At 33.7% G+C, this 24,714-nt stretch overlaps 2 protein-coding genes across 3 annotated transcripts in view; one reads left to right on the top strand and one right to left on the bottom strand.

Moving 5' to 3' along the window:
• Nucleotides 1-5,836, bottom strand: part of LOC119829860 (carcinine transporter-like) — a 6,955-nt gene extending 1,119 nt beyond the window's left edge. Inside the window, exons 1-10 of the mRNA XM_038352558.1 lie at nt 5,616-5,836; nt 5,135-5,318; nt 4,791-4,920; nt 4,274-4,402; nt 3,857-4,049; nt 3,118-3,223; nt 2,584-2,816; nt 2,203-2,282; nt 1,589-1,764; nt 50-117 (exon numbers count right to left, since the gene is read on the bottom strand). Of these exons, the coding sequence (XP_038208486.1) occupies nt 50-117; nt 1,589-1,764; nt 2,203-2,282; nt 2,584-2,816; nt 3,118-3,223; nt 3,857-4,049; nt 4,274-4,402; nt 4,791-4,920; nt 5,135-5,318; nt 5,616-5,836 (1,520 nt within the window). The remainder of the gene's footprint in view (nt 1-49; nt 118-1,588; nt 1,765-2,202; nt 2,283-2,583; nt 2,817-3,117; nt 3,224-3,856; nt 4,050-4,273; nt 4,403-4,790; nt 4,921-5,134; nt 5,319-5,615) is intronic.
• Nucleotides 5,837-7,616: 1,780 nt separating this feature from the next.
• LOC119829937 (E3 ubiquitin-protein ligase RNF13) overlaps nt 7,617-24,714 on the top strand; it is a 20,747-nt gene continuing 3,649 nt past the window's right edge. Inside the window, exons 1-7 of one of the 2 annotated variants that reach the window (XM_038352676.1) lie at nt 7,617-7,771; nt 11,911-12,102; nt 16,977-17,143; nt 17,678-17,769; nt 22,683-22,785; nt 23,577-23,685; nt 24,189-24,363. In XM_038352676.1, the coding sequence (XP_038208604.1) occupies nt 12,004-12,102; nt 16,977-17,143; nt 17,678-17,769; nt 22,683-22,785; nt 23,577-23,685; nt 24,189-24,363 (745 nt within the window). In that variant the 5' untranslated portion in view covers nt 7,617-7,771; nt 11,911-12,003. Of the gene's footprint in view, nt 7,772-7,939; nt 8,295-11,910; nt 12,103-16,976; nt 17,144-17,677; nt 17,770-22,682; nt 22,786-23,576; nt 23,686-24,188; nt 24,364-24,714 lie in introns of those variants that run through there. The other variant, XM_038352678.1, reaches the window with a different exon arrangement.

The raw sequence follows: 24,714 nt of genomic DNA, 5'->3' as shown, positions 1-24,714 counted from the left end.
TTCCATAGTCTGCGGCATCCTCTTGCCCTTGGTCTCCGGAAGCACCAGCGCCAGAGAAGCCCCACTAAGGCCCACAACTCCTACTATGATTAGCGACAAACCTTCCCATGCGCGGTCCTGTAGAAGATTAAGAAAACTCGAAGCATTTCTTTTTATTTGAGTCGAGCACGCTTCGGCACGAATTGGGCCAGCTCGCACCGGGGAAGTACCACACCCCCACAGAAAACCGGCGTGAAATAGTGGCATGCCACTGTGTTTCGTACGGTGAGTGGGGAAGCCGGAGGCCTATTTCCTTTTCCTCACCCGTCCCAGTCCATTCCTTCTTTCCTGTCATGAATTCGTTCCTTTTCCCTTACCCACTAAAAGCGGGCAGCGCATTCGCAGAGGCACTACCTTTGCGAATGTTCATAGGCGGTGATAATCGTTTACCATCAGGCGAACCACCAGCTCAGTTGCCCGCTATGACATAAAAAAAAAAAAAAATTTCTTTTTTTAGTTTTTTTTTTTAACACATTGTACCGAAATTGAAACACGATTCAATTGCAATTCGATTCGATTTTTGTCAGACTTGCCGTGACTAATTACCTACTCTGTGGCCGTGACCATGTTGTATGAAACGTTTAGGTAGGTATTACGAAATGGCGGGAAATACATCGTGTAAAATTATAAAAAAGAATAAAACCACACCAAGTGTTCATCTGAGAAACATGAAAATGCTTTCGTGTATTTCATTATTCACTACTAGATTATTTTTTTATTACCTTCTTCGACAGTTTACTCTACTATTTGCTAGTAGTACTTACACGGCGTGTTGTTAACGTTGCTGTGCCTCTACCACAGAATAATAAGTACAATATTTACGAAATTCGTACTTTTGTGAAGTGGTGTAAATGCCTTTTCATCACAAAACAATAGCCATGATCTCCGACATCCAAACAGACTAGTTTTCTAAAATCACCCATGACTTGAAAATTATCACGCAATATGTATTCAAATATTTAATAAATTTCCCGACTATTATTAAATTAATGTTAGACATTGATTATTTTAAGACATATCTAGACGTCAGTGGCTGATAATAATGTCTATAATGGATCTGACTTCATTTATTTTGATTATATTTGTATGCCTTCTATGGTCAAAAAAAGAATAATGAATATCAAGTTTAACGTGAAAATTTATAGAAAATATTTGACATGTTTTGTAGAGAGGTTTGCAACCTAACTTATTCATAGAATACATAGACGGAATAAATAAGCAAATTGTACAGAAAAATCAGGAGTTATTAACAAAAAACTACATTTAAAACAAGAATTGTGATTATGGAAACAAAGTACCAACTGCCAACTTTTGCTCTTTTCACAATATTTCTTTTGATTTCCATACAGGTAAAAGTAGAGGATAAGGAAAAAAACAAACTCAACTCCCCTTTTTATGATTACGGACACCATTTTCTTAATTTATATAGCCTATGAATACGAGCATTCCACCACAACCCACTAAAACGTTACCTCCTTCGGTCAGTCGGGTATAAACACTCTGTTCCTCATAATTATTAGTCTGTAAAATAACAAAACCGTCAACTTACAGAATACACAATGAATGGCGTGACAATAACAGCAGCGAACGCGCTTATATGTACAAAAGACGCGCCCGAAGCACGCACCACCGTCGGCATCAGCTCAAGCGTCCATTGAGTAATGGCTAAATACGACATGTTGTTGAAGAATCGTGCCACTACTGCCAGCGACACTGATATTACACCTGAAAAACGAAACGCTTCGATAATCTCCGTCCTGAGCCTTCGTCGTTCCTGGGAATGTCTGTTATAAAAATATTATAATGCTGAACTCTGTTTTTTATATTAAATGATTCTTTCTCTTTATAGGAGCACACCTGCCTAGATAAAATATATTCGCTTTGGACTTGAAGTATTGTAGTACAGTGATCCGTTTAAAATTGAAGTCACAAGTCTTTTCAGTCAGAAGTTTATATAAAAGAAAAAAGTGATTAAAAAAGATATACCTATTTAGCTTTACATATTGAAATAAGATTGCCTTCATTGAAAGCTATTGGAAAAAATTGGAGAATTATTCTTTTCGTGGTTTTAAAACTACTCTTAGTATAATATCGTTAATAGTTAAGAAATTGTTGTGTTCGTCCTTGTATTCAAAATGTTCCATAAAATTGCGTTAAATTCACCTCTAGGTACAAACGCAGTTATGAGGCATAAGGCACCTGCAGCCATCATTGGTGCAAAAACCAGCCATCGTCGTCCTAATCTGAAAAGTTAAAAAAATTTCTAATGACATATCGTAATAATAAACAACCTTAGAACATGAAATATATGAAACATATATTTTCAACTCAAAATTCTAATAGTCCAATAAATTTATACTTGGCAAAGGGAATAAAAAAAGCATACTTAACGATGTGCATTGCAACAATTATGAACAATGAAACAAGTCAACTGTGATTTATATTCACTCATGTTAATGCCTCACGATTACTAGTATTAAAAAACACCTTCAAAACGTCACGACACACAGACTATAATAGGTACTAAATTATCTAAAAACATACCTGTCCAAAAGCAACAGAAGAACAACAATAGATGGCAGCTCCGTCGCGGACGCAACAGAGAAGGTCACAAAGAAGTCTAGACCAAGGTTCTCTGACAAACGGATGATGCTGTCGAACATTACAGCCACTGATATGAATGTGAAGATGAGGAATATGACCATACGACGTAGGGGTGCAGTCTTGAATATCAGGGCGATGCCCTCATCTTCGACCTTGGTGCATTTGGCTGCTTGCTTAAAAAAATAATAAAGAAAAAATACTGGCAAATGTGTTCCATAATTATAGAAGTAGTTAAAGGCGACATCTATGCATAATAATATACAATCGAAGGGTTTGTTTGAACGCAATAATCTCACGCACAACTGAACTGATTTAAAAAAAATTCTTCCACCTACGTATGTGCCGAGCGAAGCGGGGGTGGACTACTAGTGGCAATAAAATTGGGATCTACTCCAGCTTTACTCATCAAAAAGGTTCCTTTGAATATCTTTCATTTTATAAATAGTTTGGTATGTGCTAACACATAAAACTCACAACAAATTGATCCATCACATTCTGAGGTATTTTATTTCCATTGATTTTTTCGAACCTCTTCAGAACCTCCATCGCTTTATCAATCCGACCCTTTGACACGAGCCACCTAAAAAAATTAAAAGTATGCATAAAAAATTCGTCTCTTATGACTTGATAAAGAATTTTGAAAATTGAACTAATAAAGGTAGCTAATAATGTATTGACGTGCCTTAAATTTTAAATTTGATATAGGTAAATTGAGCGTACACAGACTGTTTTGTATAGTTAATGATTAGAATAAATTAGTCAATTAATCTTTCGCTTTTCTTCGTTGCCACAATGCTTCGTGGGTGTTTTCATTAGAGCCAGAGAGTGACACTTGTATTTATTATTCTCTGCTGTAACAAGAATTTTGCGATGACACAGCAAAACCGTCTAACGCTACCGCGATATGTATATATATACTAGCTGCACCCGACAAACGCTGTTCTGACTTACTCTTATCATTTAGGGGTATGAAAAATAGATGTTGGCCTATTCTCATAGATACCGGATAAGCACAAAAAATTTCATCAAAATCGGTCAAGCCGGAGTATGGCAATGAAAACTGTGACACGAGAATTTTATGTTTTAGATATATATTATGGACTTATATATTCTCATATTTGAAAATTCAATATTCATTTCCCATTGATTTAATACATCTTAACAATAATAATTAAAAAACAAACAGTGGAAAATATAAACGATAGAAGCAAACCTTGCACTCTCCGGCACCACAAAAGGCGCCAAAAATCCCACAATCATAGGGGATGACGTAACGATCATAAGCAACTTCCAATCTGAGACCCACAATGCTATCCATGGCAACAGAATGCAACCCCCTCCAAAAAAGAAGGCAATGGATAAATTGGCCACCCAAGTACGGTATTTTGTTCCCACATATTCTAATACTGAAAATATTAATATGGGTCTTTATATGTTGTTATCGTGAAAAATAAATATCGTGAGAAAATTAGAAAAAGCGAATAAAGCATACATATTTCATTGGATTTAAAGATAGCACAAACTACAAAAAAAAATCAGTTGTGCAAACAGCTGTGCAAATCAAATGCTTTAGCATAATTATGATGTTATCTTATATTTAACAATCAACAATACTTTCCTATTAACTTACCAAGTATAAAAATAAGTATAAAACAGCTGTCCACACACATTCCGGCAATGAAACGGCAAACTGAAAAGTCCCAGAATCCTGTCGTGAACATCGAAGCAATGTTGCCTATGACACCCAACGCGTTGGCCACTGGAAACAAGCACATATATACAAATGTACTCCATAAAGTTAATTAACGCTTTATTGCATAATCTGGCCAGTGTTCATACAGCTTTCAATCTTGTCAATAATAAAAATTATGTTAATTCTTCGCTAGGAAAACTTTCGAAATTATACCTATTCCTGAATCACGCAATTAAAATTACGATTAACCATATTAACCAAACTGTCGTTCAATTGAATAGACTGGTCGACGAACCTCCCTAGTCGGAGAAAAAAAGAAATACCACCACACCACTTTACACACTAATTTACCACATATTATTTTCCTCACACGGTGCCAATGTATCAGAATTTATCTATTTATTTATGATATCTTCTATTTCTTAATGACCAATACTGATACAAATTTACTCACGTATAAGAACGGGTAATCTTCCATATCTGTCAGCTAATGTACCGCATAGTATGCCACCAACGATGGACCCAAGAAAACTAATAGACTGCGCCCAAGGCACCAAGCTAGCTTTGTCACAAACCCATTCACGCTGTAACAAAAGTAGATATAACCTATGTTATTTTTATAAACTTTCTTTCAGTATTTGCTATGATATATTATTTTATTCATTGGTTCATATTTCTAATTACATTATGTCTTTTAGGTCCATTTTTTTCTTCATAAAGGTATGTTATTTTATTTTACTTCTCTAACTCCTTAAAAGATTCTGTTATACATGTTTACCGAAAAGCTGTTAAACAAACCTCGCTGACGACAGTGGAATAAGGAATATCCTCAAAGATAAACTCCCAACCATTTTGGCAGGGAATAAGTGGTGTGTTAGTCTCGGGCGGTCGCAATGTCTCCAACACATGAGTCCAATTCGCATCGAACACCATGCAACTATCTACATCGTAATCTCCTGTGCTGGGTACCGACAGATGTCGTCTGAAACATCATTCATTTCTATGAGCATATACTCAAGTTTGCTTTTTATTTTTATTTACCCTTACTCTGTAATTTGCAGGTATAGCAACTTAAACTAATTAGTGTCTAAATCAAAAAAATCTTCAACTTATTGTTAGTTCAAAAGAGTTTATCTATTATTGGTGTAGTTGTGTGCTTTATACCACATAGATATATCTACAAGCATTCTTAAACAAATACATAATTATAATAACATATCTACGCAAAACGCTGATTACATATTTTGAATCAAATATATTTTATTATTTTGTAAATTACCTGAGCTCCAAATCTAGTGATGCCAATTCAGGCACACGACACCAATGTTCCTGCGGGGTCGCTGTGATAAACATTTGGACGAAATACGTGAAAGCCCAGGCGAAACCAAACGGTAGCATCCCTATAAAAAGGATGCGTTGGTACAGCCCTATTTCGCCAACACTGGTGATTACTGCTTCCAAGGCAGAACCAATATTATCTGATTCCTCTTTGGGACTCATCTGAAATACATAAAAAACTGGTATCAATTTCAATTACGGGAAATAAAAGATCTAAAATTAAGAGGTATTCAACAAATTTCCAGTAATGTCCATAATAGAGTCTAATGTGGCATAATTTGATTTATTTTCGCATCAGTGTACTTTATTTCCGCAATTTAAAGCTATTGCTTCGAATTCAAGTAGCTGACTCTTGCGACTTCGTATGCGCTTAAAGGAATATTTTTTCCGCTTTGCAATATTTTCCATTACTGCTTTACTTTTATTGGCCGTACCGTGATGTTATATTGCTAGATCCTTTTTCGATAAATGGTGTATCAAACATAAAAATAAATTTTCAATTCGAACCAGGCAGCCCTAAGATTAGCATGTTCAATGAAACAAACAAACTCTTCAGCTCTTTAATATTAGTATACATATTCGTATACATTTTAGGACTTTAAGGATTTAAGGACTACATTTACCTAAAATTTACATAGTGTACTTATCTCGTGTGTATCACAGTGTACTTATTTTTATTCTATTACTAGGTACCTGAGCTATCTATCATATTATATAAATTAGATGGTTTTTATTAATAGCCATTTATTCATAACGTTGACATCATGTGGCCAAGGACAGATGTTATTCACTTCAAACTTACCCTTAAAGATATTAAGTCCACACAAAAATGTATGTTAAATGCAAGAAATTAATCATATGTAATGTTGTTTTTAACTATATTTTACAGCACGAGCATAAACTATTGTAAATTGTACTAAAATAATTAATCAACAAAATTCCGAATCATAGTTGATAAAATTGGTCTAATCGATCATTTATCACACGAAGCGTAGCTTATCTGATGATTGACTCTTGATCACTATTTATGTTTAATTCGATTGTGTAACATTGCTATTTACTTTCAGTGTTTAATCGGTCGTTAGGCAGTGAAATAAAAATCGTTGTTGGTGTAAATGTCCTTATCATCTTTGATCTAAACATGGCTCATACTCAAATGCGGCAATCATTTAACAGTTAGGCGACTTTTTTTAATAACATTCCTTGTTTTCTCCGTTATAAAAGGAAACCAGAAGAAAATGTTAAATCTAAGAAAATATTTTTGTGTTGGAGAGAGATGGTATAATCTAAACTCTAAACCAATTTTCCTATAAGTTCTAACAATCTATCATTATTTTGTCGCTTCATGTTTTTACACCATCATAACCAGAGCACTTTTATTTAATATATGTATACACACTCATATTATTGAATCATGCTATGTTATGCATCAAGGATTTTTTTGCAAAAAAAACGGAAAAAAAAATTTACGTAACACTATTTTCTAGTGTGCCGTAAATTATAAATACATAATTCAAAAAATTTTGATCGCTAACAACCACGCCTGTTACTTTAATTTAGCGGTTCAGTTTGGATGTATATTTGCTTATGAATATTTAAATTTTTAATTGCGTCTTTTTGTGTAACTTACATTTCAAATATGCGATCAAAGCAAATTTTGAGTTTGCTTAAAAAATGCATTACGTCTATTTGAAAACACGCAATAGCAGCAAACTCGTAAAACACTTCATAAAGTATCGTATCGTCAATTTAAATACGCGTGTAAAAATTACTTCCAATCTTTGCGGTGGATTTGAAATCAAATGTCTATAACCCCGCACCAATACAGTATAATATATTTTATAGTACTACTATACTATCAGACTAAGTATCTTACGTTTTAAGATAATTTAAAAAACTAATGTTTTGACGTTTACGATGACATTGTAATTGTCAAGCGATATGACAGTTGACATCATTTTTTCCTTTTAAGTGTGAATCAGTCGTAATTAAAACGAACTAAAGTTTATCAGTTTATCGATTCCTCGCATAAATAGTGTTAATTTTCGCAAAATTACAAGTTTCATGTATACAAAGACCGATTTGTTTCTAATTTCCGTAAGTACAAGTGATTCCTATCTAGATGTAAATAATGGATGAAGTTGTACGATAGGTGTATGCACCCATAATAATGTTGAACTAAATGAATTTTATTATTATTGTCAACACGTGATTCATTGCTGGGATGTGTGTCTCGACGCTAAATTGAATTAAACCAGCGCTCCACGTCCCATATCGAAGATCGGGCTTCATTTCTCACTTTAACAACACGTTGAAATGTTCATTCGTGTTCAATGTTTTTGTTACGACACTGCTTTGTTATCACTTGCAAACAATTTCGAGTTATAGAATATACAGTGACCTATCTGTGCCAATCTTTATCTGAGTGTTCTTAATATATTTTGATAAGTGATTAAGATGAAAATATGGTACGCGAGGTAACGCGAGTGTAAAAAAGTTCTTAGGAATTTTGAAACACGTAATTTAATATCAGTCAAGCATATATAATGCGTGTTTTGTGCTGTATTTCATAACTGTACTGATGCTAGTTGCATTGTTTGATTGCACTTGTTATTTATAGGTATGTATTCAATTTCATTATTTGACCTTAACAATAGAAAAGTTACTTATAATGTGCATATAACCCAAACGGTCATATGTTTCCAAAACTTTACAACATTTAGATAAGATGATATATTTATCAAGCCCATATGTACTTATAAAGAGCCCAGCATACTTAAATATGTTTTGAATTGCATGTTTTTTTACTTTTATATAAACATACATGTATTTTAATCAAAAGCAATATACTTGTTGTAGTTGCATATAATAGTTGTTCATATTGTATATTTATTGGCTTATAATAAAATTAACTTTGCTGATATTACAGTTGTTGCTCTGTCAAGCAATCTTATCAATATCTATCCATGTTCTCAGACTTAAAAATGTCTTTAAAATCCCATCCGTCACTTGGGTGATGTTCTGTGACACACACACTGGTGTAAGAAATTTAGAATATAGATTTCCTGCTAGTTATATCTGAGAATTTGACATTTAACATCAAAAATACAGTAATTTGAAATTTGAAAAATACAGAATTCGTTTTGAACCCACTTGGAGAAACTCAAATCACAGTCCATATGATATTCATTAAAATAGTTAATTCTACATTAGGTTATAAACAAAACAAAAGTTCAGAATTTTAGTTTGTTAAGAGAAATAAATTTAGATATGATTCTAACAAATTAAGATGTACTAAACGTACATAACTTTTCTGCACACTATTGAATTATAACAAAATGACAGTATTAACTGAAATAATGTCTAGCTTATTGCCACAAGTATTCACCCCTAACCTTTGTGTTGGTCAGGGATGAGCCGAGAGACCTAGAAAATGGGAAGCCCTGCAATGTTTAGTGTCCGCTGTGGTTTTTATCTGGGTTAGTGTGTGCATACCAATGTAATTGCTGCTTCCTGCTTGTACAATTACACTTAAGTGGGCAAATAGCCATAGATGCCACCTTAATATTGAAAACACCATTAGATTATAATCCATTCTGCGAGATTGTAATCTGGCGAAAAGTTGTGACCATGCATATGGCATACAATTTAAATCATAATATTTCCATACATTTCAGTCTATAGATGTGGAACTGTTATATTGTGAAATGGGCATTTGATAGGATGGGTTGGGGTAGGTTAGGTGTATTTAAAAACTACACTTAGTATTTTTATGTTTTTTTTTTCTTTTATTATCCTTATTGCATACATCATATTTTTTTTGTAGATTAAATTGATTTTGAATAATTTTTTACGGTAAACAATATTTAAGACAATGATGTATTAACACATGTTTATATTTCCATCTTAATAAAACTAATAATGATTCGAAATTAATGATAATCTATGTAAATAAATTTTCTGTCGAAAATTTAAAAGCACCTATTTCAGAGTTATTTAAGGGTTCAATGAGTTCAGAGTCTAACGACCCAGCAAAAGGTGCCAACAACCTAACAAACAGTACTCCTTCTAAGCAAAAACCGAAATAAAAACGTCTAATTGTTATTGTATGCTATTGTTTGATTTTTTTTCTTTTTATTCTAATAATTAAGAAAGTGATAAATCCATATTCAACAAATAAAATGGAATAAATGGGACAGTTTTTTTTAGAATGAAAATGACTTAATTAATTACCTTAAATATTCATCAGACAAAAGTAGACATTTAGATTTTATATGTATTTTATAATTATATATATATGACAAACATATAATGGAGACTTTTAGGACTATTTATTTTTTAGCTAAAAAGTCTACAATTATACTTTCTGAATCTTGTGATTTTGAACACATTCCTTTTAAGCTTTTATTTATTAATAACTAGCTGCGCCCCGGTTTCACCCGCGTAAGTCCGTATCGCGTTGTAATATATGTATAAAAAGTTGCCTGTGTGTTAATCCAGTTGTCCAGTATCTACTTGCAAAATTTCATTGCAATCCTCACAAACTTTCGCATTTGTAACATTATTAAGATAGGATAGGATAGTAGGAAGAACAGTGGTTTTTGGCTTATATTTAATACAATATAACTTCAAATGTGATTGATATAAATGGGTTATTAATCAGTAATGCATACAGAATTTTCAATTTTTTTTTTTTGTAAATGTTTTAATGTTTTTTTTTTTTACTAAATATGAATAGCGTCTTCTTGTCTACCAGGTTGTCTGGAAGAGATCGCTATTTTAGCGATAAGACCGCCTGTTGTGATTTTATAGAGTTTATTTATAGAATTTATTTCTGCATGACTTGGTTCACAATAAAGTATTTTGATTTGATTTGATTTAATGTTTATTATGAATGTTAAAATTACGTTCGTTCATAGTGAGCTTAATTTTTGCTAAAGGCAAAACCTGCTTCAAATATTGGTTTTATAATTCGTTCCTCATCTGTATATATAAGAAGCCACACTTAAACGTGGCAGTGTAGTTAGCTTGTTTTACATAAGCGTCTATATCTATATAAATAAAAATGAATCGCCAAGTATGTTGCTAAGCGTAAAACTTGAGAACGGCTCGACAAATTGGGCAATATTTTAAGGAAGGATCTTATGGAGAGAAAAATCGTACCACGGTTGAAGTCGGGGCGGACCGTTTGTTAAAAATAAAGCAGAATAGTTTGTTTGTCTCTTTGCAGTTTGCACACATTTATATCAGGTTCTACTGGTTTGAATACAATTTTTTGTCTTGAATAAACCATTAATTGAGGGAGACTGTAAGGCTATTTTTACACGCTTTTTATTAGCTTCACCTGTATGTTTGTATGTTTGTTTGTTTGTAACCGACTTCTTTGGGCGCGATTTTGACCCACTTTAAACGGCCAGATTTCGTTCAAACTTTGTAGATTTATTGAGGACCGATGACAATACACTAATTTGATAAAATTATTCTATTTTTCAATTTGCAAAATATGTTTTCTATTTTTTAGTTCGGTTTTCTATAAAAGCGTGTTTTTTAGTTTTTTTAAACTATTATTATTTATATAACATCATGTACGACGTGAATAAAACCGCGTGGCACAGCTAGTCATAATATAAAACAGTTTGTATCGCAAAATGCTGGAAGCATTGAACTCATAACAGCTATCCTTTTATTAACCACTTATGATAGATATTACATTACAAGAACATTCCTTCCAAAACTGGTTTCATAATTAATCAACATATTTTCTGAAAACAACTTCACTATTTAAATAATAAATGTAAATACAAGTTCCGAGTTCGTGATATACTTATTTTGCCCAGTTTATTCTGACACGATACAGATATTCTGGTACCCTAGTATTAATGCGACTTTCTTTGATGGATGGATGATTCTTTAAAGGATAGAAAGCTGTACCTATATATATGTCCACAAATATTTATGAATTGAATTTAATGCTAAAATATATAAATAATTAAAAATACAATTACATTGCCTAAAATTGTTCTATATAATTGGGAATCGGCCTATGTTTTATAATAGAATAATGTATTATGTAAAGTACCTATTACGCATGGGTGTAGCTACGTCCGTACTGTTACTACACTATTAAATTGTTTCATCGACACTGCACACCATATAACGGTGCTATATATTTTTATTGATCGTATATTATGTTATATGGGAAATAACACATAAATAAAAACCAATCATCTTTACAGTGCACAGAACAATGAGAAAACCTCAAAAGCCGAGAAGGATCTACGTAAAAGCGCGCCAAACTTAATCAGTGGTGTATGGAATGAGCTAGAACAATGCATCCATCTATCAACTCTTGCCTCATCGGCCTGCTGGGCTTCCTGACATATGTGAAAGGCAATGTTATTGTGTACACCCAGGATCTACCGCATACGGTGAGTAACGCAACGTATTTATCAATGTAAGTGATTCACTTCATCACTTTTCGACGCTGTTCTAATGTGTCTATTATTGGCCAATTGAGAATCACTACGTAGTATAAAACAAAGTCGCTTTCTCTGTCCCTATGTCCCTGTGTATGCTTAAATCTTTAAAATTACGCAACGGAATTTGATGGTTTTTTTTTTAATAGATAGAGTCATTGAAGAGGAAGTTTTGTATGTATAACATCTATTAAACTACTCCAAATTTAACGCATGCGAAGCCGCGGGCAAAAGCTAGTTCCTAATAAAAGGTAAGCATGTAAGCAAACATAAATTCCTGTGCGAATGAGATATATCGACGCGGTGAAAAGTTGTCCATGTCTTTCTTTAGCCTCCAAACTATATCCAGTCACAAAAATCATATCATAAAATCGCTTCCTTGGATCGGATATATTGTTCTTACATTTGATCCAAAAGCTTGAACTCGTGTAACACGATAAAAAACTCGATTCTATGACAGAAATTCCTTTTTTAAAAACACGGGTCATTTGCTTCCCACTATGTTGACACCTAAGCATTATGTAATTCGGCACTAAGTAGCGACTTAGTCCACAATCCTATTAGTAAACCACCCGTGAGTACACGCTTTTAAACCTAGTTGTTTATGTGATCGACGCCTACTTATTAGCGACATTATTTACGTAATGTGATAAATTTGAAACAGTGCAATTCATTTTTTATAACATTGGATAGTTCTTTTATTCAAAAAATATTACCATTCTTTCATAGTTATGAGAGAGAAAGAACGTACCATGGATGACCGGGGCGGATGGCGTGTTAAATAAAATCTATAAAATAAATAGCAAATATTTATGTTTTGTCTCCGGTCTCAAACTATCTTTTGATCAAATTTCATCCAAATCGCTTCAGTGCTGGCGAGAAGAAGAGACAGACAGAGTCACTTCTACTTAGTTAGCATGAAGTCCTAATTCCAATGGATATTGGACATTGTATTAAGATAAGACTCACTAGTTTTAGATAAATTTACTATACTTACAATGTAACGCTGCTTGCAAGGCAATAAATCATTAATTAGTATGAACCCAACCTCATTATAATGATTGTAATAATTTTACGTTATGTTCATTTTAAGTATCTTACTGTCTGGTCGTTCATAAAACTTCGTTATAATTGTTTTTTTCTTGCTTGCTTTAAAAACTATTAACGTATTACTGCTAGTTAAAAAACGGGACTACTACTAAGACTTCGCTGTCGGTGTGTCTTTCCGTTCGTCCGTCTGTCCGTCTGTCTCCACGCCGTGCGACTCGTGAACCGTGTTGAACCATTATGTATTTCTGTAATCACTATAATAAGAAATAATAAAAAGTGGAGATTGGGTTTGCGCGCTAGTAAATTTATGGGTGATCAATTCTTTTCGCAGTTGCTCTTTAGTCTTTTTGTACGGAACCCTTAGTGAAGTTCTAACTGCATGTAGACCGATTAGCACCAAACCAGCCCCCTCCATTCATGTGACAGCCCATGCTGAGGTTCGTGATCCCCGTTGAGGGGGGGACGCCCTTGAGCATGTCGCTATCTCAAGATGAACCTTCAGTTTATCTAAGCGTGCGCGCTATTATGAAATAGCCCTTCAGGGCTCAGGCTAACATCGAGATTCACCATAAAAAATAACTAAACAGATTTTTAAACGTAAGGTTTACACGTCACAAAAAATTATAAGAGTGATATCTTGCGTATTCGATGAAAATGTGTTCAGTTTGGATTCAGTTTCCTATAATGCGATAACAGCATGGCGAGAGGCCCTTCTGTTTGGTCCCACACCTCACTATAGAAACATAATAGGCTGCTTATGACCAAGTCAATGCCACTGGACTCTCCAGTGTTTGTGAAGCCATTATCTTATCTATCATTAAGGGAATATTTCCAATAGATAACTAGAAGTAACTAGTAATATTGTAACTAGTAACGGTGGTACGTGGGTGTTTGGTGCGAATCTCTTAATACTTTCTTATAGTAGTGTTTTCTGTGTTAAAAGTGCTTGATCGACTGTTCGTTACTGAATGGTCGTTTTGATTAATTTGCGAATAGTTGTTTTAAATATAGAGGCCTCTTTTGAAACGTTTAAAAAAAAGAATCTATGGAAAATAACTGAAATGATTATATCCGGGACAGTAGAGGTTTATTTCTCAGACTTACAATATTTGCAATGAAGTTATACGGTTATTTTAATGTTTAGATACAATTTATTTTAATTCTGTTTTAGATTACACATATATTTTTTACTTTAGAGGGTCTATAATAAATTCATGTCGTGTCAACTATCGTAGATATAGATATTGTAATTTCTATTTTATTTATATGTTTCACTTTATATTGAACCAACAAAAAAATATTATTATATACATATAACAAACTGCCCGACTGCTAGTTGCTGCGGTTAAGTTTTTGATCGACTTAAAAAAAACGAGGAGGTTAGCAACTCGACTGTATTTTTGTGTTTATTACCCCATAAGATTTTACGTTTTTTTTTTTAATTTGGAAACTGGTGCCTCCCATTTAGTTCTATTTAAATTTGGCCTAGATCTCACAATTTGACTTATTTTTTTGGGCCAATATTTTTGTATAATTTAATCATAATATTATAATGGCATTTTTACGATATTTTATTTGATATATACATATTTTTAAGATAATGAAAAAGCAAATCACCTCCCCCTTTTTTTTAATAAGCGGACGCCGTATTGTCAAATTATACACCCTATGAAATGGACATACATAAACAATTTTTTTTTCAATATATGAAAAAAGTAATCCAAATCCACCTATTTAAATGTACGAACATGTACAATACATTCAAATTTAAATATAGTTATGTATAATATATTTAAATTTACACAAACAAATGCAATATTTTTAGTTATTTTTAAATACAGTCATTTTTAAATACAGTTTAGTCATTTTTAAATTCTGCGATATCAGATTATCTGTAAATGGTCGAGACTCAAGATTGTTTGCGGTGTGCTGACATTCGTTGTTTTGTGATAAAAACTTATTTTTTTTTAACCAATACATAGCAAGCATAGCAATATGGTATATATTTGATAAAATAATTTAAAAAAATCTAATTCCTAAACAGTTTCGCTTAGGCATTTATTTAATGGAATAATATGAAGCATTTTTGTTAGCGTTAAAGTTTCCATTTGGACACGCATTAAATTATTAAATTGATTTCATTATAAATAAATATGAAATTATTTGGTGCTTATTTAAAATAAAAACCATATTTATTGACATAAAATAAAATACATCTCTTATACGACCCACTAGTTGGGAACTGTGTTTCGGTTGTCGGTGACTTCTCCCTTAAAACAATGTTATTATTTTTATTGTAATTAATCTGTCATAGGAATAAATTTCTAAAACGACCATGCAGCAAAATAATCAGTAAGGATTATAATATATCGAAACATGTTTATCGCAGGCGCCCTTGAAAAAAAAAGCGGCAAACCTGTTAATTTTTATATTTTTGTAACTGCATAATGCGATAAGTTTTAAAGTAAAACCGAATAACTTATACAATAAACAACAGTATAATTATTTTATGTAAAGTTACTTTAAGTTGAAGCAATGATTAAATTTATCATTGAAGTCTGCGTTGAGTTTTATAATGTTTTAATATTCAGATTAATTCAATGAAAAACAGATGTTTTAAACGAATGTTTTGCCTAACTTCGGATGAAGCTATCTTTCTGAATTTCCTTGAATGTATTTCACACAGAATCTTAAGGTCAAGTGTAAATTAAAGTGTAATTTATATAATCGCATCTCTTATCGTATAATCAAGGTTTTTAAATGAAAGCCCAAGTAAATACGGAGTAAATAAATCATATATGAATACCGAAAACGCGTCTGGGCCTGGTAAATGCGGGATAGGCTGACACGCTAAAACAGTGCTAGAGATTATAATGTGAAGTGCTAAAATTCCGCGGCAAAATGAAACCTCGCCTGGCTATGAACGCGATCCAAGTTCTGCAGTTTGTGGGACTTCAGCATTTTGTAAGTATTTCAAGTAAAAAGAACGAGTTTTTTTTTGTACTTGTTACCTCGAGAACTTTCGATTGTTTGAACGGATTTTTTTATACTTCTTTTTTATTTGTAAGCTGGTGCCTTTCGTCTTGTCCTTTTTAAATTTGATCCTGTTCTTGAATACGGCTTAGTTTATTGTTGTAACAATAAACTAAATTTGTAAATTTATTTATTTATTTTTTATGTCATAGTCTGCAATGGAGCTGGTGGGTCGCCTGATGGTAAGTGCTACCCGGTGGTAGGTACCCATGAACATTTGGAGAGGCGTAAGGTCGATAGCAGACCTAACGCCTCAACAAATAGATTATTATTTGAACTGAGCGAACGAACGAACGGGACGATATCATTTTTTTTGTAGATTTTTTCGCTATGTATATTCTTCTATGTGAAAAATGATTGGATTCCTGGTCGAGGGGGTAGCATTTAACAGTTCCGTTCTTGTTGGTTGGTTAGGAAACTCGCGTCAGGTAAAATAGCGCAAAATCACTTTAAGATTGAACCCGATTATAATGATTACTTTAATATCGGTGTGTTGTATTCAATCAATACAATTTATTGTTTACCTTCTTTTCATTTTTAGTTTTATAGCATTGAAATCCATTCCATCGATGCAATATTGTAATCGTTGAAATAATGTTACCTATTAGTTGTGATGGTTCTTAATCATCTCAATTCGCGTGGTAAGGGACACCTTAGGCACATGAAACCGAAAGAGTTCTATTTCTTAAAAATATCTTATGTACCTTCTCTTACCTTACACCTAATCGTACATCCGTCCACAGATAGCAGAAGAATTCCGGGACATGCCAGCCAGCTTCGGCCCCGAGGTGCCCCCGGATGGCCTGCGCGGCTTCCTTGTCCCCGGCGAGCCGGCGGACGGTTGCGGGCCGCTGATGAAGCCGCCAACAGTGGATAACTTCACCGGGAAGTGGATTGTCATAGTTGCTAGGTGAGCATCTTTAATCTTAAAGTAATCCTGCCCGTCGTTAAAGCCTTGTCAACCGACTTCAAAAAAGAAGGAGGTTATCAACTCGACTGCTTTATGTTGTGTTTGTTACATAACTTTTTACTGGGTGAACCGGTTTGCGAAAGCTGTTGTTATTATGTCATGTGGTTCTGTTTAAATTTGGTCTAATTCTTACAATTTGAAGTCGATTTACTTTTTTATTTAGAATAATTATTTTATTGAATGTTTAACGATTTGATCGCATGGTGCGCGAAAAGTAAAGTTATGTACTATGGGTGAATATTATGGCATTATTATGTTTTTGCTTTTTATTATTCTAATTATTTTTTACTGTATCTCTGTTTGAATGCTAAATAAAGGCATATTTATGACGGCAAAACTATGTATCTATCTAGCTCAGTCAAACACGCTCATCTCATTAAAACGCATCTATTTCTTAACCTTCATATTACTATACGATGTTCATATAACCCTTGGGGGGTATACGTTGATCCCATAATTGGATTGTCCCGCCAGATTCAACTGCAGTTTCGAGGTGAAGGTCCGCAACGCGCAGGCGGCCGGCTTCGACTGCGCCATCGTGCACAACGTTAACTCCAGCGACCTTGGTATGTGTGTTTGGTGTATATATCTGTGCCACTCTGTACCCTCGGTACACTTTGGCACGGGACTACCTTACTCTCTTGAAAAATTAGTAGCAGTACTGCTTTTTTTTTAATTTTTAAGTTTTATAGCATTGAAATGCTTTATAAATGAGAAATTTGTAAAGAATAGAAAAAAATTTACCACGAGACGGGAGACTCGCATGTTTTTGCCAAACCGTAGCAACGCCTAGCCTCTTGGCTAACCGTGTACCTGCCTCATGATCGAATTTCTTCTTTCCTTGAATTTTTTCTATTCTTTATACATTTCTCATTTATAAAGAATTTGAATGCTATAAAATTAAAAATTAGTAGCTTAGGTTTTTTTTGGCTAAGTATTTTTTGTCCAGTCTAAGTGCGTTATCAATCATAAAAATGTTATCTTATTAACATGAAAAATGGGTAGAAATCCTCTTAAAGCATCACTGTTTGTTGGTATACTAGCTGACTAATAGAGTGGGAAGCCGGAGGCCGAGGTCCTTTTCCTTACCTTCTCAGTCCTTTATACCTTACATCAATATTTTCTTTTACCTTCTCTGCAAAGTTCGCAATCAAAGAGGCCTTACGCCTTTACAATTATACATGAGCGGTAGTGATCGCTTACCATAAGGCATACCTGCCTTTGCTAAATATAGCATAAAAAATATTCTGAGCTCTTCTCTTAGTATTTATACCCACCTTATCTAATAACAACGATTATTTATAATGTCCATTGAACTACATGTAGTGTTGGGATGAGGCAGACTCATTATTATCAGGCCATCCCCGCGTCGATAACAGTACGGCGCAGTGCTTGAAGTTAATAGCACTCATTACACTGTGTTTGTTATTTTTATATTTTCATGTTGTGTTACTGGATTGTGACCATGGATAAATCGGTCGTTTCCGTGAGTTATTAGAAATTATTTAAAAATAGTGTTTCCGATGTGGCTTCTCTCGGCTCTTCGCTGTCGAGACATATTAAGTTTTACATTACATAGTATGTTCTGACTGAGGCAATGTTATAACATTCCTCCGTTTCTTATAACAGTTCATTCGATCTCATCTATCGGTTCGCCAAATTTTATAAAAAATGTTCCAGCTGTTTAAGTTTTAACGGGCGACGAATGAACAGAATTACTTTATTTATTAGAACTTGAAGTTTTGTTTTCAGCAATTGTAGCCTATGATAAATTTTACCTTTTCATTAAATTTAAATTCATGATTTTATAAAAATTGCTCCACATTCGATTTACAGTTGAAGCGAATGTGAAACACAAACAGATGGAGGCGCTTTAATGTTTGCTTTACTTCAATATAATTGTTATGAATTTTAAATTTTATTCAACGTCGTAGAATACGTATCGCCCTTTCTTGTACACACATGTAGCTAATTGAGGCAGGTCGTGGACTCGTCACTCGTAAATATGTATTTGTTGACATGTGTGCGTGTGCGTTTCGAATGTAATTTTAGTTGGCGCACGTTGTACTGAATGTAATATATAATGTAGGTAACGTGTATATTACACAATAATAAGTAATCATTATCAGTCTCGTACAATACTTGCTCCTTTTGCAGGAATACAGGCCTTCTCGAAGGATTAATCTTACAAGCTAGTGAATTGTGGGTTGATGTTAATGTTTTGAGTTCTTGGTTCTTCATGACATGTCGGTATTTTCACGATGATTTACTTCATCGGCTGATACGAAAAAATCAGCTTTTTTTATTATTCAATTTGTTTATTTATTTATTCTTTGTTGCACACTTAAAAAATAAAAAAACAGAGATAAACTTAAGAAAAGCAACTAAAAATTAAAAGTAGTATACAAATGGCGGCCTTATGGCTAAAAGCCATCTCTACCAGGCAACCGTTTTTTTTTTTACATATAAGTCGTTTTATGTTAACTACATATTATTTAACGAAAATAAAATCGTTAACCCAATTGTGCTAAGGGAGATGAATTTGGCCACATAGTTAGGCGGTTATGTCGATTGTAAATCTATTCTTTTGTCAAAGAGGAGTTTGTTTGTCTGTACGCGCTTATCTTAGGAACCGCTATATCGATTTCAGAAATTCATTCTCCGTTGAATCCCTGAATGCTATAGGCAATATATGTATATATTGCCTATATTGAATATGATTAAGCTATTATGAATCATGTACTTTAATTAAACCTTTCGTGATAAATAATCTTATCGATACTCCACCATACATTATCTTAACCGTTTACTTTGAAACTAAACAGTATCAAAAATCAATTGTTAACTACATACAGACAACGGACATATCCGACTAATATTATAAATGCGAAAGTTTGTAAGGATGTGTATGTGTTTGTTGCTCTTTCACGCAAAAACTACTGAATCGATTGCAATGAAATTTTGTACGAAGACAGCTGGAGCTTACAACTGGTAAAAATGTATACAGGTGCCTTCCTCAAATGATATTATATATAGGCAACATTTTATCCCGATGTTCTTACGGGATACAGACTTGAGCGGGTGAAACCGCGGGGCTCAGCTAGTAATATATATGGTTATACTCGTATTCCAGTTAATAAACACTCAAATGACTTTATACCGCTCGTTATTATTGCAAGTAGCTTTAATATGAGAGAAAAGAAGGAAGGAAATAAAATAATTGTTTAATTAATTATTACTTTTTATTCGAATATCTGATTCTGTTCACAAATCAACTTCAAACTGGGTTTCGTAACAAAACCTAGTTATTTTGATACCTTTATGCTTATATCAGATTTTGATGAGTAATTCAGACTTTCATCATCATCAGCCCGTATATGTTCCCACTGCTGGGTTCAGGCCATAATCCACCACGCTTACCAAGTGCGGGTTGGCAGATGTCACAATATGTCGTCGAACTTTTGATTCTTGGACATGCCGGTTTCCTCACGGCGTTTGAAGGAGTGGTGATATTATCTACATGCGCAGATAAATTGAAAAATCAATTTATTTCCTGCACGCTCGCCCGGTCTCGAACTCCGACTTATCGATTTTGAAGTCCGAAGTTCTCACCACTGAGCCACCACTGCTTATCATAATTCAGACTTTATGAAATAAATGAAGATACATACTTACATAGTAGTATTACCACATCTCGCCATATTTCAACAGTTTTAACAAAAGTTGTTTAGCAATTAAATACCAACAACATAACGCCAACACATGAACATTATTATCTCGCGAATGAAACACAACAAGTACCTAGAATTATATGAGTCGCTTAATTGAATGTACAGATTATTTTTTTCGATTATCTCTCTTCTGTTGTATATACCATATCTTACACGTACGACGTTGTTTTTATAATGAAAATAATATTTAAATGTAATTAAAACCAATTTGAATTGTGAAAGAATAATGTTTTATAATTTTAAATTATTTACGTATTATTTTGAATCTCGGCTAACCAATCTAATGTCCAGTAAGTACATGTTTTATACTCGCAATATCAAACTCACACTATTTCTTTTTATTTTGTTATTTTGTCGTTCTAATCACCACACCATTGCGTATATCTTCCTCTGAAGAGACAGTATGGTATGAGGGTTCAGGCCATAATTCTCTTTAGTAGTTGCGACTAATTTCAAATACGTTTTCTTAGGAACTTTCTGAGAAATTAAAAACGGATTGCCAGCAAAAAATTCACATTCACCGTAGGCGAAATTGCTGGCGTCCACTAGTGTAGAATATAATCGAAATATTGTGCTATTTAAAGAATTTAATAACGAAATTATAAAATATTATGATAGTTAAAATAATTTAAAAAATGTTTTGTAAGTTATATATCTGCAAAGTTTCAATTTTAATTAATCTATTGTTTTTTAGTTCTACAACTTATCGTGAACCACGCTAAGTCCAAGCCAAACTACAATAGCAAGGAATATAAAATAATATAGTTACAAAACGTTCCCGCCAAAGACGTTTAGTTGTGAAGATAAAGTATAAACAAATGAGTGCAACAGTTATGCGGACATAAGTTTTATCGCACATTGCACTCTGCAAGTTGTGTATGTTATATATATATATATATATATTGTTTGTTTGTAAGGAAATGGCACTAAAAACGACAAAACTGAACTTGTAAGACTGCTTTTTGTGATAGGGCATTGAATGTGGGCTGAGGGTATTGATCTTTTTAATATATATAGATGTTAAAATGCAGCTTCGTTGCAATGTATATATAAAAATCATAATTTTTAAAGAAAGTTTGGAGAATATTGCGACTTTATACACTAAGCACTGTTGAATCCATGATGTATTAATTCTATGTAAAAATGAAAAACACTATAACATAAAACACATAAAATATGTTGTATTTATACTTAAAATATCTTCACTTTTAATGATGACAACATGATCAATGCATTGAAAATATATACATGATTTAAAAAAAAAAAACATTTTTTTTTTTTATGAAACACATTCCAATTGACCTTTAAATCGTTTTCATTATAGAAAGCTTACAATTAATTGGTCATTCACATGTTTATAATGTATTCAAGTTTCATTAGTCATTACTTAATTACGTTAAAAATGAAGGGTCATTGTCTTTTATTGATACTGCCAAATAATAGGTAAATTGTTATATTTAGACTATGTGTGCAAGCAACTTCGTCCGCTAAGTTGAATTAAGTTTTTTTTTTACATCAATCCCGTGGGAATTTAGCGATACCTACATGTTGCCCTGTAATCTCCTCTATCTTCCAGTCAAAACTCAATTTGAATCGGTTCATCGGTTGCAGATATTACCTAAAACGTACAGACGACGAAAAAAAATGCCATTCATATCTGTCAAACACTATAATCAAACGGTTATTTTGAACATACAGGCAGTCAGGATCTTATTTATATGTTTAAATATCTATTTTTGAAATTACAGAAACCATGTCAGCGAAGGACCCCGAGGGGATAGCCATCCCGTCGGTGTTCGTGAGCGACCTAGCCGGGCTTATATTATCCGAAGAGTATATTTATATAAATCGGTAGGTTTTTTAACATAAACTTTGTGTATTTTTATTAATTATCCACTAAGGAAACTTCTTGGCGTTGTCAACAAAAAAAAAAAAATTCAGGTTCGCAATCGATAATCTGAATCCGATTATGCGTTTCATCTTAATGCTGATAAAATTTCGGTTCATAGTGAATAGGGTTCATTGTTTATTTCTACGTAGAGAGAATGTAATATGAGCTATCTACAAAGTTTTTCTAAGATATGTTAAAAGACTAGAAATTTTACCAGCATTCAATTGCATTGCATTTCGGTGAATGTATATAATAGATATTCACTCGTTTTTATTAACGCAGACATGAACTATTAGCGCTCTTTCTTTTTTTATTGTGCAATTTTGGTACTTATGTCAACGGCAATAAGTTTCTTTTTGAATTGTCACCTTGTCCCACTCGTTCCTAATAACGCGGACGTAAACTTTTTGAACTCCGCATTTTTATCGTGCAATTTTGGTACTTAAGTCAACGGCAATAAGTTTCCTTTTGTATTGTCGCCCTGTCCCGCTCAATGCTTTTAACGCGGACGTAAACTTTTTGAACTCTGCATTTTTTACCGTTCGATTTTGGTACTTATGTCAACGCCAATAAGTCTCCTTTTGATTTGTCGCTCTGTCGCGCTCGATGCTTCTAACGCGGGACGTAAACTTTTCGAACTCTGCATTTTTATCGTGCAATTTTGGTACTTATGTCAACGGCAATAAGTTTCCTTTTGATTTGTCGCCCTGTCGCGCTCGATGCTATTAACGCAGGACATGAACGTTTCCAGCTACTATATAATGGTGAACGGCGACCTGCCGTTCAACATCAACACGCACCTGCTGCTGCCCTTCGCCATCGTGGTGGTGTTGTGTCTTATCGTCATACTTATATTTATGGTGAGTGAGTGAGTGAGTTTGCGAAATGGTTACAGGCTAAATACATATTGTATGCTTGTATTAATTTTTGTGATATGACATCCTGTCTAAAATATAGTATTTACAATTAGGACATTATTTTTAAAAGTATTTCTGAAGGGTTTTAAATGTTGTAAATTCATACTTTGGAAGCGGATAAAGTGTATCCAATTGTATATTGTACTAATATAGATTTCAAAAAACGTACTAAAAATAACTACCTCCTACATAGTAAATCAGGGCAATCGTGAACAGGGGTGGAATAAAATCCTAATAACTTTATATATATTTATAAAAAAGAATATTGTCATTACAAAAAGTAAACATAAATAAGTGTAACATATTTAATGGTTTATTGAGATTGTTTCGAATTACCCCTGTTTACCTTGATTGATTATGTAGATGGTACTTATTTTTCATTCTATTCTCTTCAATTTTTTATAGCAATACTAGAACAATACGCAACCGATAACCTCTGATTCCAGATAGTGAAATGCATAAAGGACCGTCGGCGAGCGAGGCGGCACCGCCTGCCCAACCGCTCGCTGAAGAAGATCCCCACGTGCAAGTTCAGCAAGGGCGACCCGTACGACACGTGCGCCATCTGCCTCGACGACTACCAGGAGGGGGAGCGGCTCCGGGTGCTGCCCTGTGCGCACGGTACGTAGTCCACCATACAAATATGGAAAGATTTATTCAAGTTTCGTATGTATTATGTATACATACAATGCATATTATGTACAATATAACGATGATTTAATGGTAAGTGTGGTAAGAGTCTTTTATCGATTGATTCGTGTTCATGTGGAAAATTACGCCGGGGAATAAGAGGGAGCAGCTTGACAAGGAATACGCAATCTATACCCATGATGAAATGTGACTTATTAGGGCAGTTACGACTTATAATTGTTAGGGAGTAAAATGAAGGCGTTGTGTTGCAGCGTACCACGCGAAGTGCATCGACCCGTGGCTGACGCAGAACCGGCGCGTGTGCCCCGTGTGCAAGCGGCG

Source organism: Zerene cesonia, chromosome 11 (assembly GCF_012273895.1).
Source record: "Zerene cesonia ecotype Mississippi chromosome 11, Zerene_cesonia_1.1, whole genome shotgun sequence".
Lineage (NCBI taxonomy): Eukaryota > Metazoa > Arthropoda > Insecta > Lepidoptera > Pieridae > Zerene > Zerene cesonia.
The sequence above is the reverse complement of the archived record's forward strand: the minus strand, read 5'-3'. Positions and strand labels throughout refer to the sequence as shown.